General features: G+C 40.6%; 1 protein-coding gene across 1 annotated transcript; it reads left to right on the forward strand.

Moving 5' to 3' along the window:
* LOC107616343 (F-box protein SKIP19-like) lies at window positions 15,307–17,309 on the forward strand. Its single transcript, XM_021110702.1, has 2 exons — window positions 15,307–15,863; window positions 16,286–17,309. Exons 1-2 carry the CDS (start codon window positions 15,391–15,393, stop codon window positions 17,070–17,072), a joined length of 1,260 nt encoding a protein of 419 aa, XP_020966361.1. The 5' UTR covers window positions 15,307–15,390; the 3' UTR covers window positions 17,073–17,309.

Here is a 19,050-nt window from a genome sequence, read left to right on the forward strand (position 1 = left end):
GACCTAAACAAATAACTTAGAATTTAAAAAAAACAACCTAAATAAAATAATTTAAAATTTAAAAATAACAATCTAAGTAAAACAACCTAAACAAATAATTTAACAACTTAAAATAACCACTTAAGAAAATAATAATTTATAATTTATAAATAAAAGTAACAACTTAAGCAAATAACTTAAAATTTAAAAAATAACAACCTAAACAAATAACTTAAAATTAAAAAAATAACTACCAAGTAAAATAACTTAAAATTTAAAAAAATAACAACCTAAGTAAAAGGGATAAGTATTGTTTTGGTCTCTAACGTTGAGGGTCAGAATCGAAACCGTCCCCATCGTAATTTTGGATTTAAAATTATCCTTAACGTTTTTTCGTATTAAAATCGTTAAATCGTTTTTTTCTAGACAAAAATGCCCTTCACTACCATCAGCCGTGGAGTGCGTCGCCGAGAAGGGGAGCTCGAGCTGCCGATCTACCCAGCCGTGGAGTGAGTCGCCACCGTTCATGCATGCTCCTGCCACCGCCGATCTACCCAGCCGCTGCTCCTTGCCGCCTCGCCGCTGCTCCTCGTAGCTTCTGCTTCTTGCCTCGATCTATGTTTCTGCATCTTCTGCATCTTCTACTTCATCTTCTACTTTCTGCTTCTGTGCTTCTGCTTCGTCTTTTACTTTTTGCTTCTGCTTCTGCTTGAGTGCTTCTGCTTCTACTTCTAATTTAGTTTTAATTTGTTATTTACTGATTTTATCATTGTTGTATGTTGATTTGTTAAATCTGAATTTGATTTATTGAATTTGATATTAATTTGTTGAATCTGGATTGGAATAATGGATTTGTTCATCATAATCCCTAATTTTTATTGTTGGTTTTGTTTTTGTTTTGATTTGTGAATTGCTGTTACTTTTTTCTTGTTTTTGGATTCATTGTTGATTTGTTTTTGGATTTCTTGAATTTTTTATTTTGAGTTGTGTATTTTTTTGTTGAATCTGTATTTTTAATTTGTTAATGGAAGAAGAATTTGTTCTTTTGGAAGAAGAAGAATTTGTTTTTGGATTTCTTAAATTTCTGATTTTGAGTTGTATGTTCTTTTTTTTGTTGAATATGTATTTTTAATTTGTTAATGGAAGAAGAATTTGTTCTTCTGGAAGAAGAACCAGAAGAAGAAGAACAAGAAGAATGAAATGGTAAAAAAAGGTATTTTTGTCATTTAGAAAAAAAATTTATTAAAAAGGACGATTTTAAAATAAAATGTAACATTAAGGACGATTTTAAATCAAAAATTTTATCAGGAACAGTTTCGACTCTGACCCTCAACGTTAGGAACCAAACAATACGACTTATCCCTAAATAAAACAACCTAATTTAAAATTTAAAAAGTAACAACTTAAGCAAATAATAATTTATAATTTATAAATAAAATTCTAAAATTTTTTAATGATTATACCTAAAGTCCTAAACAAATAAATTTTCAAACCCAAAGTATGAGCCACGTCAACATAAGAGCTTTTTATTTGTATCTATAACAATATATAATGCCAAAACAGAGTTTTTGGTGTCCAACTTTATGTTCCAATATTGCCTTTAATGATAAAAGTTCTCCGTACATGCATGCGTCAGTTACTTTAAATAAAAAAAACTTCCACCGTTAACAACAACAGGTAAAAATTCAGGTGAAATCGACTTCACGTGAAGTTGATACCTGTGTTTTCACTAATAAACCGTAAAAACGCGTAACCTCTTCTTCAATTCTTCATTTCAATCATTTATCCTTTTCAATTTTTCTTAATTCTCTTCTCCATTCTGGATGTGCTTCTCTGTATATAACAATTATTTGGATGAGTTTTTGTGGTTTTATGACATAATATATGTATTCCTATAAAAAATGAAAATGACTTCATAATTTACTTTTTTTAATTTAAATTTATTTTATTATTAGATTCATAGTGCTTTTACTCTCACCACTAGATGCACTTTTCTATATTTTTACTATTGCCATCTTTCTCCTTCTTTCAACATAGTGATTGTCTCGTCTCCATTCACTATAATTACAAATTATTGCCTTTTAGTTAAATCTCATTTTTTTTAAATTGTTTTGTATTGAATGATATTATTTTTTTATTTTTTAAAATTATTGATTATGTAAAGCATTGTAATTAAAATTTGAGTGCACAAATATTTATTTTTAAATTAAATTAAATAAATTATATAACAAAAAATTTAATAATTTTGTATTCCACAATATTGTTTGGTATATAACCCTGATTATTTGATGAGTTTAATTTTGATAGCATTGTGTAATTAGATGCATGTGAAACTATTTTACACTAATAGAACATCAAAATTAAATTCTTATTTGATTAACATAGAAAAGACGCAAAAAAAAAATTTACACCTACCAATGATTTGTTAAAATATTAATATGTTTATTTTCTAAACAATTAATGATGTAGAGTACTGATATTTAAGTACATGCAAATTCGTTCATATTTAAATTAAAATAAATAACTTATATTGCAAAAAAATTTATTAACTTAATGTTATTCATTTGACATATGGTACTAATTATTAGATTGGCATATAAAAAGACGCAAAAAAATATGCACCTATCAATGGTAAAATAAAAAAATTCTCATGGATATTTTGCTAATTTTTTTTTTGAATTTTTAATCAATTTTATGTTGATTAATATTATTTTTTTTATTGAATATTAGATAACATATAACATTGAAGATGTGGTAGGATAGAAATATTTATTAATTAATTTTTTCAAATAACCTGATAACACAATAAATATCTAAATTTTCTATTATATATTTTTTAACGTTTCAACTTTCACGATATTATACCGCCTAATTTAAATAGTCAAAACACAGTAAAATAAGTAATAAGAAGATATAGAATTTTATTTTTTGTTATGTGGTACAAAGATGATATAATAATATAATAAACGGTAATAAAAATAAAATAAAATAAATAAAAATAAGAAGATATAAAATTTTACTTTTTGTTATGTGGTACAAAGATAAAATAATAATATAATAAACTGTAATATTCTGGTACAAAAGAACATATCAAGAGCCTTCTATCTTTTTATTTTAATTTATTATTAGTTAAAAACTTACAATAATGTACTATTTTTATTAAATTAGTTAAAAATAATATATTTTGATATTATTTTTATGGATTATTGACATCAAATTTTGATAATTTGAGTAAAAATTTTGAATGTTTTATATCGTACATCTTTTTTAATAGAATAATAAGACAAGTTAAAATGCACATCAAGTAAAAACTATTATTTTTATACATCTAGATATTCAAAAGACACAAAAACTAATTCTTTTAACAACACTTTAATGACTCATAAAAGTTAACACAATAAAAGATTATAGATCAAAGTGATAGACAAGATTGAAAGTTGCGATAATGGTACTTGATGATTATTAATTACGATCGGGTGAAGAGAAGGTGGGAGGAGAAGAAGAAAATGAGAAGGAGAACAAGGCAATAATAGTGTGTGATATAGAAAATAATAGTGTGTGATACAATAAGAAGATATAATAAAAGTATAAATTAATAATTTAAAAAAGTAATAAAATTAAAGATAATTTAATAAATTAAAAATAAAATTTAAAAATAAAATATTTTTTACCTATTAAAATTATGAATATAAAATTTAAAAAATACTTTGAATATGTTCGGTTAGTCGGGTACCGGACGGATCGGGTGAATATCCTAATCAACAAAGGGGAAGTCGTCTGGTCGTACATCTCAGGGTTGGAGTAGGCGAGGTCCCGAACTCTTCGGATGTGAAAAAGGGGGGTGTCACCTGCAAAGACACTCCGACGCTCTAGTCAGTCAAGTGCGCAGGCGAAAAAGGGGGTGGTTGGTATGTGACGTACCTTGGGGGAATGGTAGATCCTTCCCCATTTATACCATGTCAGAGGTGGGCCCTGCAGGGACAGGCCCACCTTCTTCGAGGCCTCCCTTGCATAGCTGTGGCGAAGCTATTAGGGACGCGTGTCAGGGGGCGTGTCCGGGTCGGAGTCTAAGCGTCTTGCCCCCCGACTGTTCGGGTCGGGTGTTGCTCTGGTCGGGCCGGCCCGTGGACTGCTTGGGTCAGGCCGTAACAGTGCCCCCAACGCGCCAGCAACGATCGAGAGGGTAGTTGATGGCGTGTCATCTCCTTTCTCGTGTGGAGTCGTCAGGCCGGCCGTCTGTGGGGTGGACGTGCCTCTTGTGCGCGTGTCTGTTCGTTGTTGGAGCGACCATTTGTCGCCTTGTTCTTCGCACAGGGTATTTAATGCTCATAATGGGTTGGAAAACCCCGTATGCAAAGACTATTTTGCCCCCAGGTCTTTCGCGCTTCCTGGGTGGCAGTTTTAAACAGTTTTGCCTTGATCTTTTTCCTTTACACTCTTGCTTCTACTATCTCATTCTCTTTCACCCAGAAAATCCAGAGCATCCCAGAGCTTCGTCCTAGCATCTCTGTGCATCTTTCGTTCTTCCTTCTTAGTTTTCACAACCGATTCAGGTAATCTCTATTCCTTCTCTTTTCTGCTTCGTTGTTGTACGTTTGTTGTTTGTATTCTGCTTTGTGTTCTTGCTGTCCTGTTTGATTTTTGTTGGTGGATAACTTTTTGGTGCCAAGTAGATGTGTTAGGGAAAGGGTACCATTCCAGGTTAGGCTTTTAGGTAGCTTGCATGATAGATAACTTTAGTTATGCCTGATCTTAACTGTTGAATAGGGTGGACATAGTTTCTGGGTTTTTCCTGGGCACCCGACCTCATAGACTAACGGAGTGGTACCCCCACTGTAGGTATGCCTCGCGTCGTTTCCCGGGCTTTTCCATCCGCCGCGAGCTACGACCCTTACGCCTGGGTGACCTCCGATGTGAAGGATTCGCCGAACCGGATGGATCTGGAGGAGTTGACAGAATTTTGTCAAGCCGAGTATCTCTGTGGGGGGACAGACGAGGAGGCCAATTACGAGGTCTTCGTTCCTGCCCCAATGAGCGGCTGTACGAGATTAATTTTCATTCCCCCTGGGTTCCCGACTGGATATGGTTTTACAAAGCCATGTTCACCCAGGTGGGCATTCGCATACCGTTTTTCGACTTTCAGATGTCGCTTCTTAATCGGATATCCGTGTCCCCGTCGCAGCTTCATCCGAATAGCTGGGCTTCTATCCGCTGATTCGAGATGGTCTGTGAATATCTCGAGCTGTCGGCATCGGTGGATGTCTTTCTTTTCTTCTTCAGCCTTACTAACCCTTCCAAACAAGGGAAAGCGAGGAAAGGGTTCCTGTCTTTCCGATCTGCCCAAGGTCGGAAGATATTTGGTTTGTTCGAGGACTCCTATCATGGGTTCAAGGACAAATATTTCAAAGTTTGCCCTGTCAAAGGTCGCCGTCCCTTTTGGTTGTCGCTAGAGGGAGAACGCCTCATCCCGACGTATTGGAGTTTCGGGGCGGGGTCTAACTCCTTCATAAAGGTGACCTACAAGGAGATGTCCCCTGTAAATAAGAGGATTACCAACGTGTTGTTTGCACTTTTTGAAAGGAACCCCGTGAACCCCCACCTCCTTATGGGTGAACGGGAGGCCGCCAGGAGTTATATTTGTGAGTAGTTTTGTCTTATACTTTGTGTTGTTTATCATTGTTTGTTATTCCCGACTTCACGACTGACGCGTTTGCTTATTTGCTGCAGTGGAGATGTCTGCCTCGGTAACTGGGCTTGAAGGTTTGGTCAAGACCTTTTTAGAGGACAGCGACGAGGAGAAGACGGAAGAGAAGGTCAACGGGAAGTCGGAAGGCCCTGCCGAGGAGAAGGGGGCCAAGCTGTGCCCTCTCCTCAAGACACCGCGATGTTCGACAAGAATTCCGCTGGGATGCAGGCCTCTCCTATTCTCGAGGAGGCGGCCAGTATTGGGTAGTCGTCCTCCACCCAGCGGGAGTATGATGATTTCAAGCTTGTCCCTACTCCCAAGAGGCAGAGGGCCTCCTCCAGCCCGGAAGGAACTCTTACCGTCATGGAGAGGAATTTTGATGCTACCGCTTTCCTCGACTCCCAGCTGATCCCTGGCACGGAGGATCACTTCCATGGCACCGAATGGTGGGCCAGGTGAGGTGGATGTATCGTACTTTGCTCCGTGGAGCTGTGATAGCCCGAAAGGCCGAGTTCGAGTTGTCGAAGATGCAGGCGCTTCGGAGGAAACTTGAGTCTTCTGCCAAGGTGAATAATGATTTCAAGGTTCAAGTCGAGTTGCTCCAGGGGCAGCTGTCCGAGGCGGGGGAGAAGCTCAAGGCTGCTGAGGAGAAAGCTGCCTCTGCTGAGGAGAAGTTGAAAGCTTCCGATGAGACCGTGTCCCATTTGGTCGAGCGGGAGATGACTCTAGAGAGCCAGTTAAATGTCCCGCAGGGTCGGGTGGCGGCCTTGGAGAAGGAGCGTGACCAGGCCGTTTCATCGGCTAGAGCTGCTCAAGCTAAGGTCGAAGAGCTCAAGAGGAAACATAAGGCGACCAAGGAACAGGGGAAGAATGTGATCTTCATGACTGAGGAGGCTCTCAAGGCTCAGGTGAAGATCGTAGCTCCCAACTTTGACATCTCGGCGATTGGGGTTTTTAAGACGATTCAGGACGGCAAGATTGTCGATATGCCTCGAAAGTGAACTCTTATGCCTTGTGATTTTATGTAGCTTTATGGATTTTTGGTGTAGATCTTTTGAAACTCACTTATACTTTGGGTCGCTTGGTCAGCTAGTAATTATCGTCTTTTGCTCATTTAACGGTATTTTGTTTTTCGTTATCATTTTTCTGGTGTGGACTTATTGCTTGTGTCCGTTTTGCCGTTTTCGTTGGTAACGTGGTTAAGACCGTCTTGGTCATATTATCACGGCCGTTAATTGTGGCTGTGATCCGACTGGCTCCCGGGGTGATCAGTCCCGGGTTGCCGTTGAAGAATGCAATTGTTTGGGACACGTATTGGGGAATAGTAGATGGAAGAATTCAGACAAGTAAAAATTAGTCGTTAGCTAAAAAAATCCGTAAACGTGGTAGGCATTTGATAAAAGTAAATCATTGGAAATTATCATATGATAGAAGTAAACATCTATCTAGCTCGTTAGGCCGCTTGGCCGGTGTGCCCAAGCTATGAATAGAACCTTCTCAGGTTACCTGTATTCCATGCTCTCGGGATTTCTTTGCCGTCGAGTCTTTCCAGCTTGTAGGCCCCTTTGCCAAGCACTTCTTTGACTCTGTAGGGGCCTTCCCAATTTGCCGCCAACTTTCCTTCTCCTGGGGTCGGTGGCCCGACGTCGTTTCGTCGCAGGACGAGGTCTCTTTCTTCAAATTCCCTTCTGAGGACCTTGGTGTTGTATCGTAGGGTTATCCTCTGTTTCAGCGCTACCTCTGACAAGTGGGCCATCTCTCTGACCTCGTCTACCAGGTCTTTGTCCACTGCTTCTTCTATTCCTGCGAGGAGTAACCGCGGACTCGATTCGCCGATCTCCACGGGTATCACTACCTCGACCCTGTACGTTAAGCGGAAGGGGGTTTCCCCTGTGGAGCTTTGCTCGGTTGTTCGGTAGGACCAGAGAACTGAGGTAAGCACGTCGGCCCACGCACCTTTTTTGCTATCTAAACGCTTTTTAAGACCAAGTAAGATGATCCTATTTGCAGACTCCACTTGCCCGTTTGTTTGGGGGTGTTCAACTGAGGAGAACTTATGTTTTATCCCCAAGCCGGTGAGAAACTCTGTGAACTTCTTGTCGGTGAATTGCGTCCCGTTATCCGAAATGACGGTCTCCGGGATGCCAAAACGGGTTATCACCTGCCTCCACATGAACTTCCTACAATTGGATGAGGATATGCTAGCGAGCGACTCAGCCTCTATCCATTTAGTGTAGTAGTCGATGGCGACTATGAGGTACTTGACCTGCCCCGGACCAACTGGGAAGGGTCCCAAGAGGTCGACTCCCCACTGCGCGAAAGGTCGAGTGGACGTTAGTAAACTCAGCTCGGATGCTGGCGCTTTGTGGAAGTTGGTGTTTTGTTGACACTTCGCGCATTTCTTTACGAACTCCTTGGACTCATTCATCATTGTCGGCCAGTAGTATCCAGCTCGGATGAGCTTCCTTGCTAGGGCTTTGCCCCCGATATGGTGGCCGCAGCACCCCTCATGGACTTCTCTGAGTACGTAGTTCGTCTGGTCGGGGTGCATGCACTTCAGCAAAGGTTGGCTGAGTCCCTTTTTGAATAGCTGATCCTGTATGATCGTATATTTGGCAGCCTCCCTTCTTACCACTTTAGCTTCCTTTTCGTCCTGGGGGAGTTTGCCGTTTTCCAAGAAGTCGGTGATGGAGTCCATCCAAGAAGGGCCTATTTTGGTCAGTGGAGGGCGACTGCTGGCTCTTTTGTGATGCCTTGGATGAGGGAGCGGTTGCTGATTCCGGGTTTTGTGCTCGCCAGCTTGGATAGGAGGTCTGCCCGTGTGTTCCTCTCCCTTGGAACGTGTTGGATCGTGACCTCTTCAAATTGTTTGCTCAGCTCTTTGACCCTCTCTAAGTATTTTTGTAGCAGTGAGTCTCTGGCTTGGTAGCTTCCATTCACTTGCGAAGTGACGACTTGCGAGTCACTGCATACTTCCAGCCTCTTGGCCCCGACTTCCTGGGCTAGGACCAAACCCCCTAGAAGGGCTTCGTATTCTGCTTGGTTGTTCGACACGGGAAACTCAAACTTAACCGATTGTTCATAGATGACTCCGGCTGGACTTTCTAAAATGATCCCGGCACCCCCGAACGTCTGGTTGGATGCTCCGTCTACATGGAGCTTCCACCATGTGTCCGTGTCCTCGGTTGGATTCCCAGTTACTTCCACCAGGAAGTCTGCCATTGCTTGCGCCTTAATCGCATGTTGGGGCCCGTAGCCTAGGTCGTATTGGGATAGTTCGATGGCCCAGGTCATCATTCTCCCCGCCATATCAGGCTTTTGGAGCACCTGGCGTATCTCCTGGTCCGTTCTCACAACCACCTGGTGACTCTAGAAGTACTGTCGCAATCAGCGGGAGAAGACCAGAAGTGCCAGTGCCAGCTTCTCTAGCTTGCTGTATCTGAGTTCTGCCCCTTGCAGTGCTCTACTCACAAAGTAGATCGATTGTTGGGCCTTCCCTTCTTCCCATACCAACACTGCTGTGAGTGCCCCCTCTGTGATGGCTAGGTATAGATAGAGTAGCTCTCTGGCTTTCGGCTTCCCGAACACTGGGGGTGCTGCTAGAATCTCTTTGAGGTGGTTGAAGGCTTCTTCGTACGCAGGGGTCCACTCAAATGCTATTCCCTTCTTCATCAAAGCGAGAAAGCGGAGGGCCTTTGCTGCCGATGCACCGAGGAAACGGGACAACGCTGTGAGCCTTCCCGTCAGCCGCTGAACGTCTTTGATGCAGCCCAGACTCTTCATCTGGAGTATTGCTTGGCACTTTTCAGGGTTGGCCTCCATTCCCCTCTGGGTTATCATGAATCCCAGAAATTTTCCGGCCTCCATGGCAAAGGCGCACTTAAGCGGGTTGAGCCTCATGCCATGTTGTCGGAGGGACGCGAACACGTTCTCCAGGTCGCTTATGAGATCGTCAAGGCAGGTGGTTTTTGCGAGGATATCATCCACGTAAACTTCCACCGTCTTGCCGGTGAGATTGCTGAATATTTTGTTCATCAGTCTCTGGTACGTTGCCCCCGCGTTCTTTAGGACAAACGGCATCACTTTGTAGCAGTAGGTCTCTCCTGGCGTTATGAACGCCGTTTTATCCTCGTCTGGCCGGTGCATCGGTATCTGGTTGTAGCCAGAGAAGACATCCATGAAATTCAGATACCGGTATCCCGCAGCTGTGTCGACGAGTGCGTCGATGTTGGGAAGGGGGTAGCAGTCCTTAGGGCACGCTTTATTGAGATCGGAGTAGTCCACACACATTCTCCGTTTCCCATTGTGCTTTTTTACCAGAACCACGTTTGATAGCCAGGTCGAATAGTCCAGCTCCCGGATGAACCCCGCTTCGAGGAGGCCGACCGTCTGTCTGGCCACTTCCTTTGCTCTTTTCTGAGACATTTTTCTCCTCCTTTGGGCCACTGGTTTGGCTTCCGGTCTGATGGCTAGGTGGTGCGACATGAGACTAGAGTTTATGCCCGGCATGTCGGCGGGTGTCCAAGCAAACAAATCGCCATTGGCTCTGATTATTTCCATCAAAGATTCTTTTAACTCATGGGAGAGGTTCCTATTCACGAACGTGAATTTTTCCTCTGAGTTCCCGACCCTAAACTTCTCCAGGTCCCCTTCAGGTTTGGGTCTCGGTTTGTCATCGACTCTGGCGTCCAGGTCGGCGAGAAATATTCTCGATGCCTCTTTAGACTTTTTTCTTAACGAGAGACTGGCGTTGTCGTAAGCAACCGCCGTTTCCAGGTCTCCTCTCACAGATCCTCCTGACCCTTCTTCAGTTATGAACTTCATTACTAACATCCTCGTGCTGATGACTCCTCCTAGGTCGTTGATTGTTTTTCTCCCCAAGATGATGTTGTAGGCGGTGGAGTCCCGTAGGATCACAAATTCGGCCATTACCGTTCTTCTCCCCTGTCCTTGTCCCAGTGAGATCGGCAGGGTGATTATGCCATCCGGCTTGATGAAATGGTCGCCAAGCCCTACGACACCGTGCTGGTGCGTCAGTAGGTCGGCGTCCCTTAGGCCCAAAGCATCGAACACATTGCGGAACATGATGTTCGAGTCCGCCCCCGTATCTACAAGGATTCGTTTGACGAGACCGGTTCCTACTCTGGCCGTTATGACCATGGGAGGACTCTCTCCGATCTCGTCGAACCACTGATCTTCCGGGCCGAACGAAATGGGTGGGAGCTTCCTAGTGCTTCGCGTAGAGGATGAGGAGACCGCCAGGACTTTGGCGTCTTTCCTGTGTGTCGACTTTGACCTAGGTGCTGCATTCCTAGCTGTTACCACGTTCACTATGGTGAGGCCCCGGTCGTCGTCCTCCGGTTCTTGGCGTCGCTTCGGTACACGAGTCCTATCCTCACTGTCGTGGTTGTGATTCCGTCGCCTCGGCTCCCTTATGAGGTGGGAAAATGCGGCTAGCTTTCCATCCCTGATGGCCTGCTCCAGTGCGTCCTTTAGATCGAAGCAGTCTTGGGTTTTATGCTCATAGCCCTTGTGATAGTCACAGTAGAGGCTTCGATTTTCCCCTGTTCGCTCCTTCAGTGGTCGGGGCTTCGACAAGATCCCCTTTTTGGCAATTTGTTGATAAACTTCCATGATCGGCGCGGTGAGGGGAGTGTAGTTGGTGAACTTTCCGACATGAGGAAATGGTCTGGGAGCCTTGCTCGAGCCGCCGTCTCTAGCGTGTTCCGTTTGTCCTTCTCCGCTTCTGCGGTGCCGGTCTTGGTTTTGAGAGGGCTGCCATTTGTTGGCAGCCACGACTCGGCTCACTTCTTCGTCGTTGATGTACTCCTTGGCCACACATTGGATTTCCTGCATACTCCACATCGGTTTCGTGGTAAGGTGCTTTCTGAAGTCCTCGTTCAGGAGTCCGTTCGTCAGGAACAAACTCGCGACTGAGTCCGTCAGCCCGTCGATTTCCAGGCACTCATCGTTGAATCTGTCTAGGTATTTTCTGGTCGACTCGTCGGGTCATTGGGTCACCCCGAACAGGTTGATTGGGTGCTTCGCCTTTGCAATCCTAGACGTGAATTGGGCTAAGAAGGCATGTCTGATGTCTGTTCAGCCGGTCACCGAGCCCTGTGGGAGGTTATTGAACTACCGTATTGCAGGCCCCGCCAGGGTGACCGGGAAGGCGCGGCACCTTACCTCGTCTCCCACTCCCTCAAGGTTCATTCTGGCCTCAAAGGCCGTGAGATGTTCCAGCGGGTCTTGCGCTCCGTCGTACCTCATGTCCGTTGGCTTGTCAAAGTGTTTTGGCAGCCGGACCTCGAGTATGGAACGATAAAATGGGGTCGCCCTCATTATCACGGATTCCCGTGTTCTCCTTATTCTTCCTTCGTCGTCCTCCCGACGAGCGTTTTCGGTTTCTCGACCTGTAGTGTGCCGCCTTTCTTGTCTGGCATAGATGATGGGGTCATGACGTCTTCTTTCCCCAGCGCTCTCGGATTCAGCCTGGGGGCTGGGCGTGCGTCTGGAGTGGCTCCTAGAGTGAAAGCGGGAGTGGCTTTGTTCTGGGGTGTGTTGTTCGTGTTCCCTGTCTGCCAGCCAGCGTTCCAAGTCTTGCATCCTATGGCGCAGTTCTTGCATTATTCTGGCGTGGTTATCGCCAGTTCCCCCGATGGGGCGTCCTTCGCGAGATTGTGTTGGGTGTCTTGGAGGGGATCTTGTGCGCTGCTGGGAAGTAGTCACGACAGCGTCCCCTCCGGGCTCAGCCTCGCGTCCTGTTCCACTTTGGACCAGTACGAAGTCCATGGACGGTCCCCACAGACGGCGCCAATGTTCGGTTGGTCGAGTATCGGACGGATCGGGTGAATATCCTAATCAACAAAGGGGAAGTCGTCTGGTCGTACGTCTCAGGGTTGGAGTAGGCGAGGTCCCGAACTCTTCGGATGTGAAAAAGGGGGGTGTCACCTGCAAAGACACTCCGACGCTCTAGTCAGTCAAGTGCGCAGGCGAAAAAGGGGGTGGTTGGTATGTGACGTACCTTGGGGGAAGGGTAGATCCTTCCCCATTTATACTATGTCAGAGGTGGGCCCTGCAAGGACAGGCCCACCTTCTTCGAGGCCTCCCTTGCATAGTTGTGGCGAAGCTATTAGGGACGCGTGTCAGGGGGCGTGTCCGGGTCGGAGTCTAAGCGTTTTGCCCCCGACTGTTCGGGTCGGGTGTTGCTCGGGTCGGGCCGGCCCGTGGACTGCTTGGGCCAGGCCGTAACAGAATATAAATTTTTATCTTTGCTTCAAATTAAACAATGTTAGAAAATATCTTATTTAGTTTAAAATTTTAAATTTTAACATCCTAAAAGTTAAATAACTTATAAAATTTTTGAAAGTTGTGGTAGGCTTAGAGAAAGGGGGTTGAATCTATGCCTTCCTTTTAAGTTGCTGTTATTATCGTTTTAAAACAAGCTTTCAATTCTGATTCTGTTTGTACTCAGCAACGGAAACTTATGAGACAATTTATTTTTGTCTCATGAATATCAGAAAATAGAACACAGCAGAGAAGAGAAAAGCTAACACCAACATGTATTCTGGTTCAGTTGCCTTGTGCTTTGCAACCTACGTCCAGTCTCCTCCACAACTATGGAAGAATTTCGCTATAGTTAACAGTATTACATACACCAATTTCACAGGATTGACCCAATCCTTTCATACTCAAGTTCTAACCTAACTTGACATTGGCTATGCTAATACCTAACTATTCACTCTTAGTGCTAACCCAACTAAGAAAGGGATACCTCACAGGTACAAGATACAAGACATGAACATACCTAAAGAAATCTGAAATAACTCTAGGCTTTTCTCTCAAGTGTATCACTCAGCCTTTTTCCACTCATGGCTTTTACTTGAGCTTTCTCACAATGCCTTTTCTCACAAGAAATTACAGAAAGATAAACATTGAAAAGTTCATTACAATCAGTAAAACATGAAGGAGATTGACTTCATCAACAGCCTCTTCGCTATGTGCAAAACCAGATTTGCAAACCTCCGATTGAGTTCTTCAGTATTGGCCGAATGCTTCTTTGAAAGAAAGCATTATCCAAGTAGAGGAACCTCTTTTTAGAACACAACTCTCAAACTCTGGTTTTCTCTCCTTAGTTTCTGAATGAACAGCAAACCTCTTTTATCTCCTTGCATGTTGCTTGGTTCTTCTTCCAAGGTCAACATCTTGAGCCTTGAGCTTCACCAACCCACTGATTCACTTTTTCACTTTAATCCCCAGAGTAGAAACTCTCCTTCTGACTTCCTCATCTTGACCGAAAGCCATAAAGCAGTAACCATAGAAATCTTCTCATGGACAACTTGATCTTAGTCATTGAGAAACTACTTAGTCCCAAAGTATCACTTGTGACCGTAGATACACAGCAGAGAAGAACAGAAACCATATTTCCTTTGAATCCCATTTCGAATAAAGCAGAGAGTTGGGAAGAAAAGAAGAAGGTTTGATGCATGCAAGAGGAAATGGGTTACCTTTAACCTAAGCTTGATTTGGTTTGAACTTGGTGATTTGACATCTGCCTTTCAAGCTTAATCCTTCTCTCTATTGCTTCTTTGGTGATTAGTTCAGGGAGCTAAGCACTTTCTCTTGCTTCTGTGATTTGACATGGTCAGAGGGAAAAGAACGTTGCTTTGGTAAAAGCAAGTGAGAGAGAATGAAGGCTTCAATGTTGTATGAGAAGCTTGGTGGGATCAAATTGAATTGATGGACACGGGCTTGAATCGGATTTGATTAGCTTGGCTCATTGGTTCCTTTGGCTTCTTTCTTTGCTTTTCCTTGGGCTCTTAATTTTGCTTTCAGCCCACCATCCTTGCTGATTGCTTTTCATTCCATTTGGGCTATTGAATTTTGGCCTGCAACAATAAACAATTAGTAATAAGTAAATATAATTAATCAACACTAATTATTTATTTTGTCCAAAAATAATGTTTGTCATCACTAATTAATTTAGTTAATTTCTTAACTCAACAATTTTTATATTTATTTTTAAATATTTTTTATTTTTAATTTTTAAATTATTTTATCAAATCTATAATTAATTGAATTCATCCCTATAATAAGAAATCAATTTAATTGAATAATCTTGAAGCGTTTATATAGTTATTTTTATGGTTAATAAATCTGACAGTTTTTCAAAACTCAAAAAGTTATTGATAAGAATATGTATGATAAATTACGAAAATTTTTCTCAGGTACATAATTTTTATATTCTTCTATTTTGTTTATTAATTATCCTTATAATTTGATATTTAAAAACGAAAAAAATAAGTATTTTTATTTCTTCAGTTTTTTTATTATTTATAAGAAAGTGAAGACCTCTTTAAATTTAGATCCATATTTTAGCCCATCACTTAAAAAAGATGAAAACAAATATAAATATTTATAAAATTTAAATAAAATTAATCTTTTGTAAATAACTAATATGTATTTTGATTTATATATAATTTTTTTGAATCAGAATAATATTATTATCATTATTTTTTGAATTATATTTTGATTTATAGTAATTTTAATTTTAATAAAACATGATATAAATAAAGTCACGTCAACATTAAAAATCAAGTAGCAAAGACGTGTATCCCTAGGCTCCTGCAAATAATCCGCATTTTGACGCTGCAGAAAAGTAGAGGCCTGAAAATGCATTGTTCTCTCGAGTCTCGCGAAACAAAGAATAAAAAGAAGAATAATAAATGGAAAAGCCCTATGATCTCGATACACGGAAAAGAGAAATGCATCTTCATTGTACGAGTTATGAGATGGAAGCGGAATTCCAACGCCGCTTGTTTGCACCAGAATCGCCTTCACCATTCATTCGGTATACGAATCCATTATTGCGCCGCCCCCACCAAGAACGCCAAGAACAGAGGAGTAGTAGAAACTGGCTCCATCTTCCGGTGGAACTCATTCTTATCATCTTCGAGAAGCTCGGAGCCATAGAGGTTCTCACCAGTGTCCAGCGAGTGTGCATGCTCTGGCGGACCATCTGCAAGGATCCGTACACGTGGCGCGTGATCAACATGCGCGTCTTGGGGTTTCCCAAATTCATGGACTACCAATTGAGTTCGCTGTGCCGCCGTACCATCGAACGCAGCTGCGGTCTCTTGGTGGAGATAAGTATTGACTATTTTGCTACCGAGGATCTCCTCAACGACATCGCTAATTCGTAAGTGCATCTATACATACATATATACGTATACATGTACATATTCTATTGTGGAAAATTGTAGATTATGGATTCTCAACAAAAAATTCTCATAACTTGGAAGTGACTAACGTACACTTGATAAACAAATATTTTAATTTAGTATCAAATTAGTTAGTGTTATATTTATGCTTGGTTTGGTAAACAATTTTAGAAAAGCATAATGTAGTGAGCTGCTAGACGCCCACACTTTTTAATAAGTGCACTACTAATTTCAAATAATAAAAAATTATATGTTTATAATTAAGAGCTCGTGGGTTTAGAGTTTTTCTATAAATAATAATAAAAAATAATAAATTTTATTAGCCATATACAATGCATTATAAAATTCATTTTAATAATAATGTGTGAATGTGTGATTGTATTGGTGATTTTATATACAGTTGTGGAAGTCGTCTTCGACGTTTACGACTTAAGAAGTGCTTCACACACGAATCAAATAGACTGATGTATGACTTAGCTAAAAAGTTTCCTTTGCTTGAGGAGCTTGATATTACCCATTGCTACTGGTGGTTTTACCCTATTTCTTTAGAATCTTTTGGTCAAGCTTGCCCTCTTCTAAAAACCTTGAAATTCAACCACCACCGCCAACATTTTTATTATGATCGCATTTCTTCTTGTTACGTCCGCGAAGATAATGCATATGCATATGCTATTGCACGAAGCATGCCACAGTTACGCCATCTCCAACTTCTTGGAAGCACGTTGGATTATGATGGTTTGCATGCTATTCTTAACGGTTGTCCACATCTGGAATCTCTAGATCTATGTCACTGTATCAACCTTGATACGAAAAGAGAAATAATAATAGAAATGTTGCAAGGAAGAATCATGAATTTTAGACTTCCAATTCTAGGTGCATCAACAATTGACTATGAGTTTTGTTCGTTACTACCTTATGAAAAGGCAATCCAGAATCAGGATTTCAACTCTTTAGCATGGGAATGGCACCGGTTTCATCAAGCTAGCATGAAGAATAAAAACATAGTCAAACTTGGCTTAGTAGTAAAATATGAAGACGAGGAGGTTTGGGAGGATATCCATATGATATGGGTCACTATGAAAATGAGAAGAAGGCATAGACGAGAGAGTAGTAATAATTTCAAAGCGCTTCAAAGATCACGCCAGAAAAGGAAAGAAACACGGAGAAGAAAAGGAAAGAAACATTAACCTCAGAAGCATGTGTTTTGGAGAGGAATTACAATTATTATTCTGAAGATTGAATTCAAGAACAAGACGAGTGTGGGAGGATAGAGATATCATATGGCCAAATTTTGAAAACTATAAGATGTGCAATTGATGATTTAATTTTCTAGCTATTTTGAGTGTTTATTATTGGTTTTGTTGGTTTGGTACAAGATATTATTTGTTGATATAAGAAATTAAATATGATATTTTTTTGTCGCATTGTTTATTTTCTTGTCTTGTCTTTGATGACTATACCAAACAAGTTTTATAGATATGTCGTAAAAGATTTTTGTATTTAATATTGAGTAAACTAACTAAGAAGTGTTACAACTATGCTTAGAATTTTGCTTTTGGCAGTGACAGGTTAATATCTTGGTCTATGATTAATGCCAACAAGAAATTACATTCTCAGTTGAAGAATTTTGCTTTGCTTTGTTCTGTTGTATCTATTTCACGAGTTGGATTTGGTTTAATAATGTCTTGTATTGGATCACCTCTGATACTTTTAGTTCTGGACTCTATTAATATTCTATTATGTTTTCCCTTACTTTCCTCCTTGGGTGATTATATAGTGAGTAATTAATTGACAAAAAGAAGTAGGATTACTGAGTAATTAATTCCAAATGAACTTTAGAATCTTCACCAAAAATCTTCTTCTTCCATTCATCATGGCATTGTGGCACACAACAAAAGGCAGAGGGGGCAAGAATAGAAGGTAGCAAACATCACTTTAGTTTTAGTGGGTAATTTATTTGAAGTAATATAATCTGGTGTCTAAAAAAAATTCTCGGTTCAAGTTGAATAAAGAGAAGTAAAGTAATTGAAATTGATATAAAAATTCTCAATGATGAATCAATTTTAAATTGAATATATAATAAAACACAAACTAATAGTTAAAAAACCATAGCATTCACCTAAATTATTTCCTCTGCCTTTAAGGTGTTAGGAATTTTGACAACCTCAATATTTATCATTAGTTTTAACTTTATTCACAATATTTGAAAATTTTGAATTTCATACTTAATATTTACACAAGTTTTCAATTGCATAGTAACATTCCTTTTGATAATAATTTTATATACAGTTGTGGAAGTGGTCTTGGACATTTACAACTTACCAAGTGCTACGACCGTATATCAAATAAAGTGTTGTGTGACTTGGCTAAAAAGTGTCCTTTGATTAGCTGAAAGTCCTATTCTTATTGGAGTACTCTCAAGATTAATTGACAATTGAGGATTATTAAGTTTAGTTGTCCCTTACTAAGTAAGGAAAAGTTAAACAAGTTAGAACGCTGTTCTATCCACAAGTTCCAAACCACTCTTGGGAGAATTGGTGTTAGTGACTAGAGAGCAATCCAACAATAAACTCAATTACAATTTTTCTCTTGAGCATTCCAACTCAAGGGTTCCTTTCACTCAACTCCCCATCAAGTTAGAGAACTACTCGCTCATTGTAATTGTAAAATTTATAATATAAAAAAGAGAATTAAAGAAAGACATGATAAATAATGGTCAAAAGATTAATTAAAAATAGAAGTAATTCTTATATTAATAAATGCTAAAACAATCCAATAGTAAAATTAAGTACATTAAGGAACATGGAAGAGTAAGAGACAAGTAAAGAGAACGAACTAGAATGTCGAAGTCTTGATGAGGCAATAACTCTTCTCAATATCCCAATGCAAAAACAATGAAAAATAATGAATCCTAAAAACTATAAATGTATAGAGAGAAAACTTAGAGAAGTAACGAATCCTAAAAACTATAAATGTATAGAGAAAAAACTTAGAGAAGAAAAAAAGCATTCATTTTAAATTAGTCATTATATATTTATATATATTTAGGGACATATATAACCTCTTAGCTAAGAAAGTTTTCATTAGGGGTGATCATATAGGTGGAGTAAAATTAGATTTGATGTGATTTAAATTTTGTTCGAAATATATATTAAGTCTATTTAT

The sequence above is a fragment of the Arachis ipaensis genome, chromosome B09 (genome assembly GCF_000816755.2).
Source record: "Arachis ipaensis cultivar K30076 chromosome B09, Araip1.1, whole genome shotgun sequence".
NCBI classification, from domain to species: domain Eukaryota; kingdom Viridiplantae; phylum Streptophyta; class Magnoliopsida; order Fabales; family Fabaceae; genus Arachis; species Arachis ipaensis.